This window comes from Parambassis ranga, chromosome 2 (genome assembly GCF_900634625.1).
Source record: "Parambassis ranga chromosome 2, fParRan2.1, whole genome shotgun sequence".
NCBI lineage: Eukaryota > Metazoa > Chordata > Actinopteri > Ambassidae > Parambassis > Parambassis ranga.
In genome coordinates this window covers 24,848,021-24,871,458 of record NC_041023.1, presented here as the reverse complement: position 1 = coordinate 24,871,458, position 23,438 = coordinate 24,848,021, and the positions used below count along the sequence as shown (strand labels likewise).

Genomic DNA, 23,438 nt, shown 5'->3' with positions numbered 1-23,438 from the left:
ATCCTCTCTGTCCCTTCTCCCTCTTCTTCTCCTCTCTCTCTCCTTCATCCTCTCTGTCCTGTCTCCCTCTTCTCCTCTCTCTCTCTTTCATCCTCTCTGTCCTGTCTCTCTCTTCTTCATCCTCTGTCCTGTCTCCCTCTTCTCCTCTCTCTCTCTCCTTCATCCTCTCTGTCCTGTCTCCCTTTTCCTCTCCTCTCTCTCCTTCATCCTCTCTGTCCTGTCTCCCTCTTCTCCTCTCTCTCTCTTCTTCATCATCTCTTTCCTGTCTCCCTCTTCCTCTCCTCTCTCTTTCCTTCATCCTCTCTGTCCTGTCTCCCTCTTCTTCTCCTTTACCTGGCTGACTGTCAGCAAGAAGGTTCTCCTTATGAGTCGGGTCCTGTTCAAGGTTTCTTCCTTTCGTTCAGGCTCTGGGTCTCTGTGAAGCACCTTGAGATAATTTTGACTCTAAAAAGCGTTGTATAAAAAAATTAGAAATTAGAAAATTAGAAAATTAGAAATAATAAATAAATTGAAATTTGAGATTGTACAATCCTATGATGGTTTGTACACACACAGTAATTCAGAAGACAAATCAAATTCTGTTTTCCTATAGCGCCACCAATTTTGATTTTTGATGTTTGAATGAATAATTGTTATGGCGCCAAGAAGATGAACTTTAAGGGAAAACAATGGCTTCTCCCCGGATTATCAGGCCCTCTCTGTGGGGTTAGGTCTGAAGTTTTAGGCGTCCTTCCTTCTTTGTGTTCAGGTATCTGTTTCTGTACAGAAAGCGGTGAATCAGCACCTCCACGTTTCACTAAATGAGGTTTCAATTACAGAGACAAATGAGTGTATCACTGATGTTGTGCCTGTCGCTCGTCCCTCCAGCTTCATTAACTTCCTGTTTCTGAGCTGTGCCTCTCATCTTCTTGACTGTGTCTGTTTAAATGAGCTGTCAGTCAACCTGCCCCCAACCCCCCCGCCCTTCCTCCCCGCCAGCTGCAATTACTGCGACATTATTACCTCAGCGTACAAGACGGGGGATTAAAAACGCTTTTGCTGCTGTCAGTTCCCTTTAATGCAGGCAGAGCGCTACACCTGTCACAGACTGAAGGAAACAGCAGACTGTTCATTCCAGCTTGTGTTGTTTTTATAGATTCGTTGTGACTTTGTTGACATGGGATCCTTCCACCTCAAAGAAGACGGACTTTCATTATCCTCTGTGATCTTCTTACGGACGACGTCTTCAAGGTGGTTTTGATTGTCCAGACATCCTCAGGTCCTCCTGACACTTTGTTCTGCCGGCAGTTCTTTCAAGGACCTTTCAACTTTTCAAAGGACAACCTCTTATATCATCTCTGTCCTGTCGAACATTTCTTGCATCCTCCTGAAGATTCCAGTGTTCTGGAGGTCCTCTACAACCCACTCAGTACCGTAAACCGTCTTGAAGCACTTTCAAAGATCATTAAAACTTTCCTAAAGATCCCTGTAGCCACTCCTGTGACACCAACCTGAAATCCAAAACCTCCTCAAGAAGGATGACCGCACATGTCATGTACAGTCTCATCCAGGGTCTTCTAAAACTTCCCCCAGCAGTCCTCCTACTCTTAAAAGACAAAATCACCCAAGGAACCACCTTAAAGATTCCTGCATAGATCCTCAGAGCCTTAAGCACAGCTGGACTGTTTCTTGGACCACAGATTTGCTGTGTTGTAGTTTGGAGCCAGGACCAGCAGATGGAGCCATCTTATCATGAAACCAGCTCCACAGAGCTGCAGCTTCTGCTCTGTGTGTGTGTATGTGAGGAACATGCAGAGATCAGTTCTGTTAGATATAAGGTCCCATGAAATTTAGGATCATTACCCTGTCTTTTCCACCTAGGGGGCGCCAAAGAACAATTTTTAAAATCCCTAACAAATACAGTTTTGCAGATTTTTTTGAATTTTTTTATTTTTTATCTTTTTTTTTATTATTATTCTCGTCAGGACCAACAGAACAACTCTACAACAGCTTTCCGGATGCTCACATCCTCTTAAAGAACACCCACAAATCACTAATGGACGCCTTCAAACTGCAGTTCAATTCATTCCACCTACTCAAGGACCCTTAAGGACCTCTTTTAAGGACCTTTCTCAGCTCCTCAGTAACTCTTCAAGGACTATTCAAGGTACTTAAAACCTCAACAAGGACTCCTATCACGTCCCACCACTGCCCCCAAAGTCTCTGACTTACATTTTAGCTCCCAGCAGCCTCATCCAGGATGGTTGTAATGTTTTTAATGAATCATTAGCACGTCATCATCAACTCCAGCAGCCTCCTCAAGGACTCATCTTACAAAATAATACATATTGTTTGTGTTAAAGCGTCCATCTTCATCATTGTTTTTTGTTCTAATTAAAATCAAAGTGTTTCCGTCACTGTCAGGTAAACTCAGACATACATTTGAATGTAAATGACTGAACTGTCTGAACTGAATGAATCACTGCTCTGTGTCAATTCTGAACCTGTTGAATCACACACACGCACACACGCACTGCTCCCTGTAAGCCCCGCCCCTCCCTGACACACACAGACCGGCTGGTGAATAAGTAACATTCATTCAGAGGTCTCCTCTTTACGCGGCGCCTGCTCGGCTCTCTCTCGGTGTTTGCCGGCGGTGTTCGGAGCAGCGGAGAAAGCACGAAGCAGCGGACAGGTAAGAGCTCTGACGCAGAGGTATCGATCCAGCTGATAATCGATCACATTCCTGCAGTGTCCCTGTGATATTTATGATGCTAAAACTGGTTTCTGTGCTGCTCAGGAGGAACTTCTGTGAAGCTCCTAAAGGCTCAAACTCAAAGCAACTTTAGAGACATTTATTACCAATATTATCAATATTTCTGTTGCATTCCTGTTCTGTGTTAGCTGTTTCAACCCATCTGTTTCTCTCTGTAATTATGTTTATGTTTTTTTATTATAAAATGTATGTTTTGATCAGATTATGATTATTAATTTAGTGTTAGTTTAATTCAGCCTGAGGTCGTGCTTGTACAGAATAAGACAAATGTAAATAACACACACAGCTGAGCTCAGTGGAGTAAACTCCATTTGTTTTGACAAACAAATGAGATGAAACCAAAAAGAAACAAAACTCAGCAGTGTGTTCATTCGAGCTGCTGACAGTGAGCATCACCTGTCTGTCTCCTGAGGCTGACAGGATCCACAGACGACTCTAAGTACAGGTTAGCATGAGTTTAAATTCCTACACGTAAAAATGGAACACGTGTTCTGAGGCTGAACGCTCACCAGCTGCTTCCTGCTCTTTCATTCCAGTTCTCTCAAACGTTTCTGCTTCTGTGGTCACTATCATGTAACTTCCCACAAATCATCAACCAACAACCTGTCCTCCAAGTATCAGTTCAACCAAACCTGCCATGTGTGCAGTGATGACACCGCTAGGAGTGCTGTAGAGCAACATTTATGCTTTATATTGTGAAATCTTTTTTAATCAGCATGGTTAGACTCCACCTAACTCCTGATTAATCCAAATGTGGGTGAGCGTGAGTGGAGCTAGTGTCCTGTGATGTCACCCACCTGTCAATAAAAGCAGCCACCATGTTTATTTCTGCTGTGAGACATGACATTTTAACATGGAGGACTGACTTTTAGAGACAGCCCTCAGGTGGACACTCATGGAACTGCAGTTTTCTTTGTCAAGTTAATGATGAATGATTGATCCAAGGATGTTAGTCATCAGTCAGCGGCCATGACAATTTCCTGCCAGTGGTTTTCTGACAGTCAACATGTCAGGACAAGAAGCCAGAGCCTCTCAGGAAACATGCGCGCAGTCCGAGGACTTCGTCATCACACCTGCTGCACCTGCTGCTCTGAATCACTGTGTTTTCTTCCCACAGGTCACTCTGCAGCCATGTCATCACTCTTTATCCTCTCCTTCATCTTCATCCTCCTCACCCCAGCCTTGTCCCTGGAGTTTCGTTACCACAACAACCGTGAGATTGAGGAGTACCTCTTTGATGTCAAAGCCGCCAACCCTGACATCACACACCTGTACAACATCGGCCAGTCGGTCAGAGGTAACTGCACACAGAGACTTCTGTGACATGATCACAGGCGTGCTCCTGTCCTCAGGAGTTTCTGTTGTTTTTTTGTATCACATTTTATGAATGTTGAGGCCATGTTGACAGTCCTCAGACCTACAGGTGTCACTTTTAGACTACAGGGTCATAAAACATGCAAAAGGTCCAGGGGTCTGACTACTTCCTGGAACAACTACATGCCTGATGTCTGATGACTGAATCGTGCTAATTAAAATTTCATATAAAGAGACATGCTTCACACACACACACACACACACACTGGGAATGGAGGTTAACCATGAAGCATTGGGTGTCAGTCACCATGGCAACCAGGACACCGACTGTCTGTTGGTGTGATCAAATGACATGACTGTGAACGGAGGTTAATTTAATCTGGGACGTCTTAATCTGGCTAATACATACACACAGCTAATCTGAGGTAATCTGGGACACCAGCTGGCCTGCGTCCAACCTGTGTGTGTGTTTGCATTTTTGTGTGTCATCTTGTCTGTTTGCAATGAGACAGTTTACCCCTCAGGTTACTGCAACGTCTCGATCACACTTGATTTACTGAAGCTCTGTGTGTGTGTGTGTGAGACACGTGCTGAGGCTTGCATTCCTTCAGCGTCAGTGCTGACATTCACAATACTTACAGTAGTTTTGTTTATATTGAAACTTTTTTACACAAATAATTTACATGAAAACATATCAATCTTTTTTCTAACTTTTCCTAAATTACAAGTTTACAACAAAAAAACACAAATTTATAAGAAAAAATAGAACTTTACTGACTTTAAATTGTACTTTTACAAATATTCTCAGATTTATTAGATAAAAATATTTCTGACATGATTAAACGTGATTAAAGGAAAGAGTTTTTTCTGACATTGCAGTTGTTAACCTTCAAAAAATATATATTTAACATAAAAATCAACATTTATGAAAAAATATATTTTTCAAACAGTTGCTGCTAACATTTAAATTTAAATGTATGAAAAATCCATTTGTACCTCCTTTCCCCGCCTCCTGCTCCTACTGCACGTTGGCTGGTAGCTGTGCTAACCTTGTGGTGTTTGTGAAGTTGTATTTATGTATTTATTGTTAAATATAAATGAGTGAACGTCACCTCTTTGTCAGGTCAGCAGCTGTGGGTGTTGGCTCTTGGAGTCAGTCCTCACCGTCACACTGTCGGCATCCCAGAATTCAAATATGTGGCTAACATGCATGGAAATGAGGTGAGAGTAAATGCACACACACACACACACACACACACATGCATGAATACACTCACAACAGGACTCCTCCCTGTTAACAGGAAGCAGGACTAAAGAGATCAACAAAGCCTTTGACAGTCAAACACAGGGCTTTGTGTGCAGATGGCAGGCTGTGTGGTGATGTGTGTGTCTCAGAGGGAAACGGACAGTGTGCTGTGTCAACATGAGTCTGTTAGACAACATTATCACATAAACATGTGCAGATGAATTAAACGACAGCAAACGCTAAAAGAAAAGATGTTTCAGCTGCTGCAAAGCAAATGAATCAGAAACCCAGAAAAGAGGGAAAATTAGCAACAAGAGACGGGTGTGACGGATCGGAGCTGACAGTCATGATTTTTACATGATGTCCTTTCTCACTCCTGTCCTGACGCCACAAACGGGTCAAAGTTTTCATGCCTCATTGGCAGCGACCATGATGGCCAGAGGATGTATTTTTCCAGGTGATCTGTCTGTCTTCTGTTTGTCATCCTAAGAACCCCTTGATGGAACAACTTTGTCATCAACTTTGGCACAAATGTCCAAGTGGACAAGATCTGATTGGGTTTTAGTGGACAGAGGACAAAGGTCATAGTCACTGTGAAACATCATAAAGTCTGCTGAAAGAAGGGGTTCAAAATTTGGATTTAACATCAAACCATTATATCTCACTAATGTTAGCTGATATGCTAGCCTAAAATGATGTACCTGTTGCTTAGCTGCAGCACAGAAATGCTAATAAAGCTGCAGCCTCCTCCTCTGCTGGTCCTGACTGCAGCGATGTGACGTTTGGGTGTGACGGTCCTCTTCCTGTTTGGACCTGGACATTCACTTTGTGATGTACATCCTGGCATGCCCTCTCTGTTTACATCCACATACTTCTGAAAGACACGTTCTGAAGTGCAAGTTCACTGCAGCAGTGCAGCAGGAGCATGCTAGCCGAGTTAGCCTTTAACAGAGCTGCAAACAATAGACTGTGCATTCTGACTCCGCAGAGCTTTTTTTTAAAGAATGAACCACAAAAATATTCCCTTTGATTCTCTGCTGTACTAAAATTGTGTCAAATTATGACCCTAAGACTGGCACAGAGACCCGCCGGAGACAGGGAACGTTTGAGTGGCAGCTTATCACTGAATCAGCACATTTAACCAAACTGCACTCATTTTATCACATCAAAAAAAAAGTGTAGCGGAAACTTTGACCAGCATCTGGTTACCGTGGCAACCCAGGGCCACAGCATGTGTGTATGTGTGTGTGAATTTAAATGTCCTTAAATAGACTAGTAACGCCTGGGCACACACACTCAGAGTCAGCAAACAGAGTTAGCGGAGTGTGTCGGTTCAGAGGAATGGCCCATTCTCTAAAACCACTCACACACACAGTATGAGTGGAGAGTTTAAAGGAAAGGCTCAAAGAAGTGTCCTGCAGTGCTCGTTGTCTGCTGTGTGTGTTAGTGTAGACGGACTTTTGCTGTTCTTGGTTTATCCCGGCTCTATTTTGAGGGCTGTTAGGATCCTCAGGAGGAAAAAGACCATTAAAAAAATTGTGCGTTTGTGTTGGTGTGGGCGTTGGGGAATGAAGGCGAGTCAGTTTTCTTGTGTCTTCCAGAGAAACTGCTGCACTGTCTCTGTTTCTGAGGACATTAAAGGTCCATTAGCAAACATCTGCTAATGCACAGACACAACAAACAACAGCAGTCCTGTTTAATCTGAACTGACCAGAGACTAGTGAGGGCGGATCACTGAGGAATAACACACACACACACACACACACACAGAATCTGATGTACAAAAAGACACATGTGGAACATCACTACAGGTATTGTTGAAGTAAAGAAGTACAAACAGGAAGGGGAGGAAAGAAAAGAGCCAGGCGGTTTTGACGGATGATGGCCAGAGGCAGAGCCAGCCCTGACATGTGTGCGTGTGTGTAGCTGCTTTGTACACACACCTTTCCCACCCTTCTCTCTTTCTCACTCCTGAGGCTCTTATTCATTCACAAAGTTTCCACCCTTCTTGGAAAAAAAACCTGGCCTCTGAAGTGCGTTTCGTTTCCTCGCTGACTCACGACATCACTTCCTCCCCTGCGGTTTCCATCAGCGGAGAACAAGCGGGCATCAAAGAAAGAAAAAAACAGAAAAGGATGAATTAAAGCCTGAAACTCTGAGCCGCAGTGCTGTGGTTCATTCATAAAAAAACTGAAAAAGTCTGTTCAGTAAATGTCTCATTTTACCTTGTGTTGTGTGTCCAGGTTCTCGGCCGGGTGCTGCTGCTCCATCTGATTGATGACCTTGTGCGTGGTTACCGTAACAACGAGATGTGGTCAGTGCGGTTACTGAACAGCACCCGCATCCACGTCCTGACAACGATGAACCCCGACGGCTTTGACGCTTCCGACACAGACTGCCAGTACAGCCAGGGCAGGTGTGCAGCTTCCATGTGTTTAAATGTTTAGCCCATTTTAGCTCCCGAGTTTTGGCTTTAGCACAGTTAGCGAGCAGCATTCATCAGCTAGGAGGGCAGATTTCCCACAGGAGCTGGTGGAGACCAAAACTAGAGCTACCAGAGTGAAGAGTGGAGCCTGCTGGGATGATTGTGTTACTCTGAAGAAGACTCAAAGGTTTTATTTGTCCCACGCTCATACAATATGTATGAGCAAGTCCTGAGGGGAATATCTGTCTGTTCAGCTGCTAAATGCTCCGCTGTGTCCACCCGCTCGTACAGTTGCTCCTTTTATGAGTTTAGACAGAGTTTAAAGGTGAAAGTGTTCAGGTCCTTTACTTAACTAAACGTGCAGCTGAAGTCTGTCACTTTTTCATTCAAGCTGTGTATGCTAACCTTAAACTGACGCCTGTGGTGCCGTTCCTGGAGTAGGTGGAGCCTTTTGAAGCATCCAACAAAGTTTACAATCAGGGGAAGAGTTACACAAAGTCATGAGCTGCAAACACAAAACGCTACATTACACCGCTAGCTTCAAAAAGTTTTCACAGTTCATGGCAAATGTACCACACAAAGTCTAATCTGTGTCACAAGCTAGCTCATCACCTGTGGGCGGACGCTGGGGGCACGTTTGTTGATTATGCAACACTCCAATGCCCAAAACATGTTGATTGGCAGGAAACCATGACACACAGTAGATTTGTATCTCACACACGCACACACAATCAGACACACAGTCTATTTATGTGTGTTTTGACTTCATCTCTTTGTAGAAGATTCTAGTTTTGTGTGTTTCAATCAACTGGTGAGGACAGACACATAGCTCGCAGTGTCACTGCAAGGTTTGAAGTTCAGTGTGTGTGTGTGTGTGTATTTGTGTGTGTCCTCTCTTATCCTAACCCTATAAGGCAACGTTTCCCTGACAGTGAGACGTTCGAGGTCAGGTTTTGTTTTTGTTTTATCTGAAGATCAATAACAGCAGCGCTGGCTGACCTGTGATGTCAGCAGGTCATGTGACCGACGCCAACCTAATGACCTTGACTCTGATCTGAAACAGAACGTCATAGAATGTTTGCTCCTCGTGTTGTGTTGATAAAAACTTTATTTATAAGACTCTGTTTGATGCTCTGTGTCAGCAGCTGTTCACATAATGATTCACAGAGGATCGTGGGAAACCTGTGCCTTGCTCAAGGGAGCTTTGCAGGCAGCTGCACATACACAGACGAAAATGGTCATTCAGTTGTAATGTTTAAGTGATCAGTTGGATTGATCAGTGATCAGTGTGTGCTTTCCTCCATCAGGTTTAACTATAACGGCATCGACCTGAACCGGAACTTTCCGGACGCGTTCGCAGGTGTCAGAGGACAGCGGCAGCTCGCAGAGGAGCAGAGGGAAGCTGAGGTGGGTCATGTGACCTGTGGCATGTGTGTGTGTCATCAGCATTATTTATGACTGATTCAGGAGTGAAGGCGGTTAACGGGGGGCTGTATCTTTAATCCTTTCAGTAATATTTAAAATATTGTGGCTTTAATTCTGCTGTGTGATTGGTTGTTGTGTTCCAGGTGAGAGCTGTGATTGGCTGGCTGAGGACTGAGACCTTTGTTCTGTCGGCCAACCTTCATGGAGGAGCCCTGGTGGCCAGTTATCCCTACGACAACAGCAATGGAGGTACACACACACACACACACACACAGACACACACAGACAGACACTCACACACACACAGACACACACAGACATGCACAGTCACACACACACTCACTCACACACACACACACACACACAGAAGTTTGAGGATAAACAGCAAAGAGATGAAGAGGAAGACGCTGGTGGTCCACAACTCACAACACTCCCATGAGCATGTTTTTGTTTTCTAAGCTTAGTTGTGTGCCCTGACTCTTTTGTGCCCTGAAGTGTGAAGCAGAGAGAGGAAGAGGAAACAGGGTCTCAGCCCGAACATAAACACACAAACATAGCTGAACAAGCCGCCTTCACAAAGCTGCGTCACTGCACCCTCTGCTGGCAGCTGATGGCTCTGCACCACAGGTCCAACAAAGGCAGGCTCCACAAACTCACGTTTACACACTGAGTGTATGTGTGTGTCTGCTGTGGTCATTCCAACAGGTAGCGAGCTGGTGGGCGGGGCCAGCATCACGCCTGATGATGACGTGTTCGTTCACCTGGCCAAGGTGTACTCCCACAACCACGCCACCATGCACCGGGGAAATATCTGCGAAGACAGCAGGCCCTTCTTGGAGGGCGTCACCAACGGATACGAGTGGTACCCTTTGGCAGGTTGGCAGATGTTAGCTTAGCTTAGCTTAGCAGAAACCTAATGAGGAGAGGCTCTGTGACTGTCACTCAGCACCTCCTCTGGTTTGCAGCAGAAATATCATCACTGCAACCTGATCGTGTCATTTAATGTGTGTGTGTGTGTGTGTGTGTGTGTGTGTGTGTGTGTGTGTGTGTGTGTGTGTGTGTGTGTGTGTGTGTGTGTGTGTGCAGGTGGGATGCAGGACTATAACTACGTGTGGGCGCAGTGTTTGGAGCTAACTCTGGAGGTCTCCTGCTGCAAGTTTCCTCCAGCCGATGAACTTCCTGTTCTGTGGACAGACAATAGGATGGCTCTGCTGGCTTTTATCCAGCAGGTCCACCTGGGTCAGTACCTGTCTATCCACCTCCCTCTCTGTCTGTCCACCTTTCTGTCCCTCTCTGTCTCTCTCTCTCTGTCTGTCCACCTGGGCCAGTACCTCTCTGTCTGTCCCACCCTGTCTGTCCACCTGTCCCACTGGAGTAATACTTAACCACCGAATACTGTTTTCACAGGGGTCAAAGGTCGTGTGTTTGATGGCTCCGGCGTCCCAGTGGAAAACGCAGTGGTGGAGATCAAAGGTCGCAGCAACATGTGTCCCTTCAAAACCGACAGACACGGAGAATACTACAGACTGCTGCTGCCTGGAAACTACAGCTTCACAGTCAGTATGATTCTGTCCTGGTTATGTATGCGCACACCTGACACAGACATCCAAACAGTGCCACCTGCAGGCAGTAAGTCCAAACTGACAACAGACTGACAATAAAAGGTAGCCAGATAGCCACATGCTAACATTAAGTAAAGCTAATTATAACCTGTATCAGGATAGGAGATAAATCCATCATGAATGTTCTTCCCAACACACCTTCTGTTTGATCAACAGGTGACCTATCCAGGCCACGAGGCTTTGACGGAGACTCTTTACATCCCTCACGGTCCTGATCAATACTCCGCCAAGACACACAACTTCCTATTACGACGGATCACCACAACAGCTGGCTCCGCCTCAGCTACACCCACCCCGGCTAACACCAGCCAGGCTAACCCCAACCCTTCATGTAACTACACGTTACAGCAGCAGGAGCCGGGTAGAGCCATGAGCGGGCCCACATGGAGTGGGCTGCTGGTGCCTCTCAGCCTGCTGCTGGTGCTACTGAGTGACTGAAGTGAACTTCATGGTCACAAAAAAAACAGTAAACACTGAACAAGAAATCTCCAACATGACGTCCAACACTGAGGGAGTGTGTGGTGGAGGTGGTGGTGAGGGAGTTCACCACTCGCCACCAACTTTATGGCTGCCTATAACTATACACAGGGGACAAAGGGATGACCCACAGAGAGCCGAGCACTGCAGAACCAGAGCGAATTAGCATCCTAAGCTAATATGTCTTTATGGCACGGGACACCTTAACATAATGTTATATACATACATAGCTGGCATGCTAACTAAAGCTGGATCCATACTCCGCGAGAATTGAGAACTCCCTCCCCCATGCAGATGTTACGCCCACAAAATGACGTAATTTTTTGTCTCGGACCGCCCGTTGTTCTGCACTCTTGTGCACAGGGTCCGGGCAGAACTTTTTCTTTCAAGGCTGTGCGGCAACCCTGCTGTGATTGGTCGGAATGTATTGTGGGCGTGATGAATGTGGAGAAGCCAAGAGCTTCTTCAGGTGCAGAACACACTGACAGAAGGAGGAAGTACAGCAACAATGGACAGTTTAGATGAGCAGCTGGCAAACAGCTCCTGGAAGGAGAAACAGGGCGCACAGGGGAGAGAGTCTGTCCAAAAGGTGGCAATATAAAAACTAATCCCAGTATTGATCACGGCGTTACAGTGGCTTGCGCACATTAAACACTGGGAGACGGGATGTATTATTGCAGACAGTCATCCACACGTTCACAGAATTAAACTCACACAGACCAGAGGTCTGCTACAGTCAGCTGCACTGATCTTCTATCTATTGTCAGCTGTGCGCCCTCTTCCATGGAACATTATCAGCTCGTTAGGCCAGGTAACCACAACTGTGCACACAATTTACAATACAACTGCATTGTCACCCTAGTGTGACGTGCGCTGCTTAGGAGGGCCGTATGAGGAGTTCTGCACACACACGTCTCGCGGAGTATGGTACCTCCGTGCCGAAAAGAACTTTTTTTTTTTATCTCTTACCACCCGTGGAGCGAGTTCTCTGTTCTCTGTCTCGCGGAGTATGGAACAGCCTTAACCAGCTTGTTGTCTCAGGACAAGATGAACCAGGTTATACTCACTTTGCTTGCACTACTCAGTCAAGCGAGTTGTATGGAACAAACCTGGAAGCAGCCACCCCAGTTGCCAGTTTGTATTCACATGATAGCAATACAAATGTTAGCTGTCAAGCTAACTAGCTGAAAAAAGCTAGATAAACTAGACTTCTGCAAAAATGATGACCTTAAATTGCTGCTATTTTATAATACTGATAATACATGTTTATCTTATAGCCTTAATACTGACAGAGATACTAAAAGATCACACAAAGACATAGGATCGAAGGGAAAAGACGTCTCAGGACATGACAGCATGAAACAGTAACACAAAAGGATTTAAATGTGAGCCTGACAGCAGGGAGCTCGTTGTATTTGAAGGGGTGAGGAGAGGACTGGGGTCTGTGGAGCACAGAGGCCTCCCTGCAGCCGGTGCAGGAGCAGGCATATCTATTTTGTGTGGGTGAAGAGTAATTTTATCTGTGAGGACGAGCACTTTAAATTTAGCACTTACAGCAGCAGAGTGCTGTTTTTAGACAGAGTCCAGAAAAACTGAGCTGGGACATGAAGAGCTTTTGGTGACGCAGCATGTTTGATTCTCATGCACACGTTTAGTCCAGAATTCATCTGCTTTTTCTATGATGTCCATAATTTTACTGTGAAATAATGGAGAGTATTCAGGCCTCAGAAAGGCTCAGGCACAACCTGCTTTATACCAAATATTAACAACGACGACAACCACAGTGACTCTTCAGCTGATTTAAACTCTAAAGCTTGGATCTTCGTCAGGACAGAACCTCTGCAGGTCTTCCTCCTCTCTGCAGGTCTTCCTCCTCAGTCCTGTATTTTTGCCAAACGTGTGTTTTCTGTGTTTTTCTACTGTATGATGTGTACAATGACTTGTGCCATGTCGCAGTGTCTGCCGGCTTCAGTCACAGCTGAAACGTCAGACCTCAGCTTCTTTCTTGTCTTTCATGTTTCACTTGGTTTTAAAGCTGGCTGGGTGCTGCAGTGGACTCCAGCTGAGGACTCACTGCTCAGTCAGCCTGGTTATGGAAGGTTTCCATTTAATCTTTTTTTTTCTTCATTGATCTGATGGAGAGTTAAAATGATTAAAACAACTTTATTTACACATTTGGCGTCACTGGGTCAGTTGGTCTGGAGGTCTGACAGTAGTTAGCCGTTAGCACAGCTTTGACAGTGACTACCAAAGGAGGCCATGTTTGTACTGACACTGGATGTAGTGATGACTTTAACCAGAGAATGAGGGTCCATGTCATGTTTTGTTCTCTTATCTGGTAAGCACTGATGAAACAAGAACCCCCCCATGTAATGTAATGCTAGTGGATGTAGTGAAGACTTTAATGGTCTCTGTTGACTCACTGTACAAACACATCTGCTCTATTTTTCCCTCTTATAAAAAGAGACAGTCTGTATTTAGCAGCGCTGCTCAACAGCGCACTCTGCTGTCAACAGTGAAGACATTCAGATGCCCTGATTGGCCGGTGCATGTTAGATGGACAGTCTGTATTTTTTTTCTGTGTTTTAGTTCCTCTTTAAACTGTTTTAAATCAATCAATGTTGCCAAAATTTTATATTGGACCACATTATATTATTATTTATTGATGGAATCAGTAAAGTGGTGGTTTTAAATGTATTTAATTACATAAAAAATAAAAGTACAGTCAATATACAATCAAAGATAAAAAAAAGATATAAATAGAATAAAAAAGTATTTACTATAATTTTAGTCATTTTAAATACCCAAGCCCCTCCCTGTGGGCTGAGCCAAACACATAATATTTTTGAACTACATATTTTTTTTAAATTTAAAATAATTAAATAGGCCTACATTTACAACTTAAAGTTTTAAATTGTTTAAAAGTATTAAAATAAATTCTTCCAGGTCATGTGACTTCTAACTGTCCCAGATGAGACAGACCTCTGTGAACTGGCTGAGGGCATATCCCGCTTTATCTCTTGACATTAACAAAAGAGTTTTAAAAGTTATCGACCAAATACTGTTTAACATTGATTGAAAAAACAAAGTCATTACATTAAAAAATCAGTAATAATGAATACATATGATAAAGGTGGCCTTAACTTTTTAGACTTTAACACCTTAAATAATACCTTCAAAATCAATTGGCATAGACAATTTGTCAAGAACCCATTTTCTATTTAGAATTTCATACAAACTTTATTTTTTCTCAAGTAGGTGGTTTGAACTTTCTGAAAAAGTCCCTTTAAAGTTATCTTATTTTCATAAACAGATGCTTCTTTCCTGGTCATTAATCTATAAACACAACTTTTCTCCTCATAGATATTACATATGGAATAATAAAGACATCTTACACAGGAACAAATCTTTATTTTACCCTTTCTGGTTTAATCACAGCATACTTCTGGTCCATCAGTTATTTAACTCCAACGGTTCACTTTATACATATGAAGAATTGAAATATAATGTCTTAATTCCTATTAGTGAATTTAATGTTGTTATAAATGCAATCCGTGCTGGTATTCCTATGTTATTTAGAAGCACACTAGGACAGAATCCAACATTATTGCCTATAGATCCTACCAAACTTGCAATTGGCCAGATTTGTTTCTCCTCAACACGCAACAGTGTAACAACCTCCCAAAATCAATAAAAGTTTTGTTACCTTTAAGCAGGGTTATCAGGCTCTCCCGTACTATACTCTCTTTCTACTTTGTCATTGCATAAACCACAGACCCATTAGAGGGATGTTTTCTGCTGTATTCATTCAAAAATCATATTTCCATCACAACACAAATAACCCCACAACCCGACCCATATTTACAAATAATTGTCCGCTCCGTCCTAAACCAAATGTCCACTGGCAAACAGACAGATAAACAAAGTCACTCCAGCCCCGCTCCACGCGGGTGTTCCTCTCCACCAGCGTGTCCGGGGTTCAACAAACGAAAATAGAAAAATAGAGGAAAGAGTCCGCCGTCAGGGTCCATAACAAAGGAATCCTCTCACCCGTTACGGTCCGTACTATCCCTTAATTTACTCACGGGTCCCTCATAGTCTCCCCGTTTCCTCGTCGTCTCCGACGCCGCTCCACGCGCCCCTCTCTCGCTTCCTCTTCTTCCTTTTCCAGCCTATCCGCTGACCGCAAAGAAAAAGAAAAAAATCGTTCCATCCCCCTACCGTCCTTTCACACGCCGTGCCCCTCACTACAGAACATCAAACACAAAACATCCCCTGGCCTTAATCGGCCCTTCCCAATATACAGCAGATCTTTTATATGGCAATACCCCCCTGAAAACAACATCAAAAACATAATGCATATGTGGCACTGCTACATAGTCCCCCCCTCCAGCCAAAGGCTCCTAAGTTAAGACACCATGATATGCTTTCAAGTTTACCATGTTAATGGTATCCTCTCTGGTTTGTGGGTTACCCCAACCTACTCTGTAATTGACTGGCCCTAACCTTTTCAGAATCCTTGCTGGACCTTCCCACTTGGGCGCGAGCTTAGCTGCAAATTTATCCGTGGCCTTGGAAAGTGGATGGGACCTAACCCAGACTAAGTTTCCCGGCAGGAAGTGCGCATCTTGTCTGCGGGCATTATAATACTTAGCTTGTCGAGCTTGGTGTACCCCTACTCTCCGTTTTACTTCTTCGAGCAACCTCTGCTGTCTTTCCACTAGGTTGTAAGCGGAACGCTGATCAGGTGACGGTGGTTTATCGAGAAGCCTTTGAAGGGGTCCATGGAGATTTCGCCCCAGTGCCAACTCTGCAGGGGTTTTACCTGTAACTTCATGTTGGGCGGTGTTAATGGCAAAGCGAAATTCTGGTATCCACTGGTCCCATGTGTCATGCCGTGGGCCCACAAAGGAAGCTATCATAGTCTTTATCGTACGGTTAACCCGTTCCGTCAGATTGGTCTGTGGGTGGTAACTCGTGGTCAATTTCTGTATCACTCCCCAAGTTCTACAGAGGTCTTCTAAGAGATTACTAGTAAACTGGGGTCCTCGGTCAGAGACCAGAAACTTCGGTACCCCCCAGCGGGTGAAGATTTCCTCTCTAAGAATCCTGCTGAGACGTTCTGTTTTGCTGTCTCTTAGTGGAAACATTTCCACCCACTTAGAGAAATAGTCAATGACCACCAAGAGAAATGTGTTGGCCTTCTTGCTCCTAGGGAATGGTCCCATGAGGTCAATGCCCATCATCTCTCCCGGTGCCATAAGGGCAGTGTTCTGGAGTACCCCATAAGGCTTATAGTTGGCAGCCTTAAACTTCTGGCAGGTCTCACATGCCTTAACGTGTGCCCACACCTCCTTTCGGACCCCTGGCCACCACGCCACCTCCAGCACTTTCAGGAGAGTCTTCAACTGCCCAAGATGCCCCCCCAAGGGATTGTCATGAAAATATCGCAGGAACTCTTGCACCAGAGATTGAGGCACCACTAGCTGGAATTTCTCCCCTTGATCCCCTAGAGGGATTCTCCGGTATAACACTCCTTGATGGTGCACAAAACGGATGCGGCCCGGGGAAACTTTAGATGTATCGTAAGATTCCCCTAACTCCTGTACCTTTGGATCTTTCTCCTGTTCCTTCGCAATCTCCGCAAGCGTGGTGGGCAGACCTGAGTGGCCCCTGGTGGTAACAGTTAGACAAGGAGAGGGTAGCTCTGAGATAGGCTCATAAATCCGGGACAAAGCATCCGGGGCAGCGTTAAAGCATCCCTTCCTGTAGCAGACTGTGAAGTGGAATTGTTGCAGCCGTAATATCCAACAGGTAAGACGGGATGTTGTTTTTGGGCAGTTAAAGGCCCATGACAGAGCGGCATGATCCGTGAACACCACAAACTCCTTTCCCTCCAGATAATGCCGCCACTTTTCCACTGCCCACACTACCGCGAGACACTCCTTCTCTGAGGTTGAATAATTACGCTCGGGACCTCTGAGCCCCCTTGAGGCGTAAGCGACCACCCGCTCTCCTTCGGGAGTTACCTGCGTGAGGACAGCCCCTAGACCCACGTCACTGGCATCTGTGTGAACCTGGAAAGGCAAATCTAAATTCGGCTGGATTAACACTGGGGGAGACCGCAGAGCTTTCTTTAAAGCAGTCATACCATCCTGGCACTCGCTGGTCCAATTCCACGTGACCCCTTTCCTCTTGAGGTTGTTTAGAGGAGCCGCAATATCAGCAAAATGGGGAATAAATTTGTGATACCACCCTGCCAGGCCCAGGAACCGCTGTAAGGCCTTTAAATCCTTTGGGACTGGAAAGTCGGCCACTGCCTGGGTTTTCTCCGGGTTGACCTCGACTCCCCTTTCCGAGACTATGTGGCCCAGGAACTTCATCTCCTTTTTAAAGAAGTGGCATTTCTTCATATTAAGACTCAAGTTAGCCAAATTTAGTCTCTGGAACACAGCAGCCAGGTCTCGGAGATGATCTTCACGGGTCTTGGAATATACAATGATGTCATCAATATAAACAAAGCATATTTTTCCCCTCAGTTGCCCCAAGACCCTCTCCATCAACCGCTGGAACGTGGCAGCTGCATTCCTCAACCCGAACGGCATGCACTTAAACTGAAAGAGCCCTAGAGAAGTGATGAACGCTGTCTGAGGTTTACTGTGTTCTGCCATGGCCACCTGCCAATAACCTGATTGCAAATCTAAGGAACTGAACCAGGTGGCCCCGTCTAGAGACTCTAAGATGTCATGAATGATGGGCATAGGGTAGGCATCAGGTAAGGTTTTGGCATTTACCCGTCTGTAGTCCACACAAAACCTATAAGATCCATCAGGTTTTTTTACTAAGACCACAGGTGACGACCAGGCTGACTGTGATGGTTCTATTATGCCTTCCTTTAACATCTTGGCCACCTGCTCTTCAATAATTTGCTTTTTCATAGGGGAGACCCTATATGCCCTAGTTCTTACCGGCACCTCATCTTGTAAGAAAATGGTGTGTTTTTCCATCGTGGTCTTCCCCAGAACCCCAGAAGTAACAGCTGGCCAATCCTCCTTAAGCTGTTGTAGCTCTGCCGGGCCATCGGTGTCCTTACAGACTGGAGTTATTGATGTAGATAACTCTGCCCAGCATGGAGGCATCTCCCCTGGTTGTGGGGCATAATACAGATTAACCTGGGTAGGGGCTGTAGAGGCGTTTGTGCCTTCCCAATGCCTTTTAGCTTCTTGGCTAGAGAGAAATGAATAATACTCATATCCATGCTCTGTTCTCAACCCATACCTATTCCTAGCCAGGTCAAGAACTGCCCCAGTCTGAAAAAGAAAATCTAGGCCTAGAATCAATTGAAAAGCAAGATGACGGTCCTCCATGACATGGACTTCAACAGTCCATTGCCTACCATGCCAACTTATGCCTAAAGTCTTCCTACCTAGAGCTGGGTGAGCAGTGCCATCCGCCATCACGAACTTTGGTCTCCCGGCAGGTTGCAATGGCTCCTCAGCATGAGTAAGCTGCCGCCACCAGCTTTCCCGCATAAGTGTGAAGGTGCTGCCGGTGTCCACTACAGCAACTCCATCCACCTCTCTGATGGAGACAGGAGTGAGCAATAAACTAGGTTCCTGTGTTGGTCTAGGTTGTACCACGGCAACCCCCACAGTTCCTTTTTGCACCCCCTTTTTCTCTACCGTTCTCCTTGATGGCTTTTCTGAGTTAGCTTGGACTCTCTGCCAATACTCCCTCGCCCCCGAGCAGTCCTTCTCCACCATAGAGCCTATTCTCACCAGCTGAGCGACAGTGGAGACCGTTCCCCGAAGACATCCAGCAACTCTGGGGTTAATATTATTGAGAATGCGCCGCACAATGTCTTCCTCAGACATGTCTCTTTTCCACTTCAGGCATAGGGCCTGATAATCATATGCAAAGTCTCTGAGGCATTGATCAGGATGTTGCACCATAGACCGTAACTTCTCTTCCACCTCGCTCATATAATCAGTAGGGAGGAAAGCGGCAGCGAAAGCATCCTTAAAGGACCCCCAGTCGTACAGCTGACTTTTCATGGCCTTCCACCAGCTGAGGGCAGGTCCCTTTAACACGACGGACAGGGTCCCCATCAGCTCCTGATTTGATAGAGGGCGCAGCTCCAGGTAATTCTCACACTGCTCGATGAAGTTAATGACCTCCGAGGACTCACTGCTAGTGCCGAAGGTTGGAAAGTCTAGGCAAACAGGAGGTTTGGAATAATATGAGGCAGCTCCCAATTGACTAGGGGAAAGCGCATGGCCGGGGGTGGAGACAGCTATGGGACTGAACTCAGTGGAGATGGCAATGGACCTCTGAGCTATCGGTGGGCTAGCGGTTCTTAGCTTTTTTAACTTCCCATTCCATTGCTCATCTCTGCGTAACAAACAATTCACCATGTCTCTTTCTAGCTTCTCTACACTGGCGATAAGGGCTTTTTCCAGTTTAGCAAAGCTAGCGTCGACATAGTCCCTGAAACTGCTCTCACGGTTAAGTGAACTAGTGAGGGAATCTCTAAAATCTGCCTCCAATTTATTTAGCTGGTCTTGCAAAGGGCCCCCCAGGCTGTCTGCTGCCCCAAACTCGGTTTGAGTAAACTTTTGTTCTATCTCAGAATCTATTTCCCCTCCTGTCACAATCATTTCAGCATCCTCATCAGTATTAGCGTCAACCAGCACATTGTTAGTTTGTTTTACCATCCCCCCTCCCCCTGCAACATTATCATCATCTGCATCATCATCACATTCATCATTCAAATACAAAGAACCCAATAAAGACGTGAGGTCCCCAGTCGAAGATACTCTATGTCTTCTTGTGACAAAAGGCCCTGCAGTGAAACCTGGGTCACATGCCCCTGTCTCTATATCAGATGCAGTCCTATGAGTGTTAGACCCCTCCATAGTTAACAATTTTCTGTGGCACAAACAAAATCAGAGTACAAAAAAAACGAGCTATACATTTGAGCCTGGATATGAGCCTGTCCCCGTACGGGCCACCATATGTCACAACCTCCCAAAATCAATAAAAGTTTTGTTACCTTTAAGCAGGGTTATCAGGCTCTCCCGTACTATACTCTCTTTCTACTTTGTCATTGCATAAACCACAGACCCATTAGAGGGATGTTTTCTGCTGTATTCATTCAAAAATCATATTTCCATCACAACACAAATAACCCCACAACCCGACCCATATTTACAAATAATTGTCCGCTCCGTCCTAAACCAAATGTCCACTGGCAAACAGACAGATAAACAAAGTCACTCCAGCCCCGCTCCACGCGGGTGTTCCTCTCCACCAGCGTGTCCGGGGTTCAACAAACGAAAATAGAAAAATAGAGGAAAGAGTCCGCCGTCAGGGTCCATAACAAAGGAATCCTCTCACCCGTTACGGTCCGTACTATCCCTTAATTTACTCACGGGTCCCTCATAGTCTCCCCGTTTCCTCGTCGTCTCCGACGCCGCTCCACGCGCCCCTCTCTCGCTTCCTCTTCTTCCTTTTCCAGCCTATCCGCTGACCGCAAAGAAAAAGAAAAAAATCGTTCCATCCCCCTACCGTCCTTTCACACGCCGTGCCCCTCACTACAGAACATCAAACACAAAACATCCCCTGGCCTTAATCGGCCGTTCCCGATATACAGCAGATCTTTTATATGGCAATACCCCCCTGAAAACAACATCAAAAACATAATGCATATGTGGCACTGCTACAACAGTAACCGAGATATATGTGCTTTATTCCAAAAAGAAACTGTTTCTATTCCATATGTGGTCTCTTACTGGAATAACTTAATAAGCAACCTTGACTGAGGAAGATCTGGAGCTTGCCTGCCAGATACATGATAAATAATAAAATAAAAGAAGTGTCTTTCAAAATAATTCATAGAATTTCCACCTCTAAAGTCTTTCTTGCACAACGTTTTAAAAATATTACTGATACCAGTTGTTCTTTTTGTTTGGGATCCTCTGAAGATGTCTTTCATTTGTTTTGGTCTTGCCCTTCTTCTACCAGCTTCTGGACAGAAGTCTGTAATTTGATTTCATTTTCTATTGATCCTGATTTTTCCCTTTGTTTGGAGAATGTACTGTTTGGCTTCACTACCTTTTCACTTACAAAGACTAATCAATATTATCTTACTAATCTTATTATTTTGTTATCTAAATGGTATATTCACAAATCGTTACACAATTTGAAAACCTTTTTTTGTTGCATTTAGGAATGAGGCCAAACAGTACGTCAAATCTATAGAGAAATCTCATAATTTTAAAGCTATAAAGACTTTACATTTATGTGCTCTGTACAATATTTTTGTATAATATTAATTGTAAAAATAATATCTTTGTATATGTAACCCCCTGGCACTGTTCTTTATTGTTCAAGTTTTAATACAGGTAAAAAAAAAAACAACAACTGAACTGTCAAAAAAAATGTGAATGACTGAAAATGTCTTTATTTGAATGTAAAAGTTTTGTTTTTTTTCTCTGGAGCTGGATTAAAACCCTCAGCATGTGTCCAGCAGTCATTTCCACTTCCTGCTGGAAGCAGCCAGAACAATCAGTAACATCCTGAGCGGCCGTGGCTCTGAGACTGAGGTGAGTGGTTCTACTGTTACTCACGCCAAGGTTCAGCACAAAGAGAGCAGTGAGGAAGAGGAGGCTGATGAAGAAGGCCCCCTGCAGGAGGAACAGGATGTTTTCCTCTGTGCTGCCTTTCATTTAAACAGTGACCAATCAGACAGATCTGAGTGATGATTGTGTCTTAGTGCATCAAGTTGTGTTGTTTTGTGTTTTTTGTGTTGTGTTCTTTGCAGTCTTCCGACACACCGAGTTGTATGACTGTTTGCCTCTGTTGTTGTTTTGTGTTTGATTGTGTTATGTTTGTCTGTTTGATGCAGGCGGGCGATCGCGGAAGCAGAAAACTCGCGCCGTGATACGGCAACTGCCTGTCCACAAGTAATTTTAAATCCTAATCCAAATGAGTTGTAACAACATTCAGCCCCGTACAGTTGACTCTAGAAGGAGACTTATCAACAGAGACCCGCATCGTGTGTTGAACCAGGCCGTAAACACGTTTATTTCTGCTGTGAGGCTGCGGTGTGAACTGCAACTATTCACACTTCCGCGTTGTTTTAAAGTGTGAATCCCAGATGTTGCAGCTTCGCCGAAGTTTCAACCAATCAGTAGGCTCTATCAGCAGCGGCAGCTAGCTAACCCTGACCCAGAGCTCAGCCTCCTTTGAGCCGCTCCACCCGTGGCCGTGTTTTAATGATAATGTTTGAGTTTAGAGAAAGTTCTAGAAACGATTCTAGAGCTTTCCGTCTCGGCCTCAAAGAAAAGAGCTGCTGGTTTTTAAGAATTTGCCCCCTTACATGTTGAGGTAAGCTGAGCTTTTTCTATGCTAAATTATTAGCACTGACTTTTACTTATTATATTTAATTATGGTACTGTTATGATATTATACTGTCATCTGGCAAATACACAATAACACGAGTGTACCTGTTATTTCACGCAGTAGACAGAAGTTGGTACGTAGGTTAGCTATGTCGAGCTAGCATGCTAACGCTAGGTCAGCTGTGAACGCTGGTGCTGCAAAGACATGTCTTTGCTTTTATTGTGCAGGTTAAATTCCTGCTGCAAATGTTTTAAATGAGGTTGTGAGGATTTGAGTTGTTGGTTTAATACATTATGGTTAAGATTATATTGTTGTTGTTTCTGTTTTTATTAGAGAAATCACAGAACACTTCTCAAACAATACATGACCTGGCTGCAATAACCAGACACTCGAGGACACCAGAGTCCCACAGAGGAGCACAGACCTTTAGTGGTGAACTTTGAAAACGGCCACAAACTGCTGGACGGCTCATAGACAGAGCCTGACAGGAGGCACTGCCCACTGGATGGAGCCTGATAGTTCAGAGAGATGTTCTGATGCTCTGAGGACCACAACGGACACTGCCTCAGATTCAGGGTTTGTGCTTGTGATGAAGAAAGTTCAACTGAGGAGGAGAGGGGAGATGTGAATGACAGTGAGGAGGAGGAGGGTCTGGAAGTGGAGTAGGAGGCTGTTTTAATGGATGAAGAAGAACTGAAGAAGCCACTTGGGGGAGTGGCGAAACATCTTCAAAAAACAATCCTTGAGTCCAGTTGCCTCGATTTGAACTCT

The 23,438-nt window shown here is 44.8% G+C and overlaps 1 protein-coding gene across 1 annotated transcript; it reads left to right on the top strand.

The window, feature by feature from the left end:
• Window positions 1-2,583: 2,583 nt before the first annotated feature.
• cpm (carboxypeptidase M) lies at window positions 2,584-11,596 on the top strand. The gene is made up of 10 exons (XM_028398705.1): window positions 2,584-2,674; window positions 3,873-4,052; window positions 5,193-5,290; window positions 7,559-7,731; window positions 9,048-9,147; window positions 9,309-9,414; window positions 9,871-10,041; window positions 10,252-10,404; window positions 10,573-10,721; window positions 10,944-11,596. The coding sequence occupies exons 2-10, from the start codon at window positions 3,887-3,889 to the stop codon at window positions 11,223-11,225; spliced, it is 1,398 nt and encodes a 465-aa protein (XP_028254506.1). The 5' UTR covers window positions 2,584-2,674; window positions 3,873-3,886; the 3' UTR covers window positions 11,226-11,596.
• Window positions 11,597-23,438: the final 11,842 nt, after the last annotated feature.

Excerpts from the sequence above, each read along its gene's own strand:
- cpm (XM_028398705.1), top strand. The coding sequence starts at position 3,887 with ATGTCATCACTCTTTATCCTCTCCTTCATCTTCATCCTCCTCACCCCA. Across the intron at positions 4,053-5,192 it reads CATCGGCCAGTCGGTCAGAG|GTCAGCAGCTGTGGGTGTTG; the intron begins GTAACTGCACAC and ends CCTCTTTGTCAG. Across the intron at positions 9,415-9,870 it reads CTACGACAACAGCAATGGAG|GTAGCGAGCTGGTGGGCGGG; the intron begins GTACACACACAC and ends TCATTCCAACAG.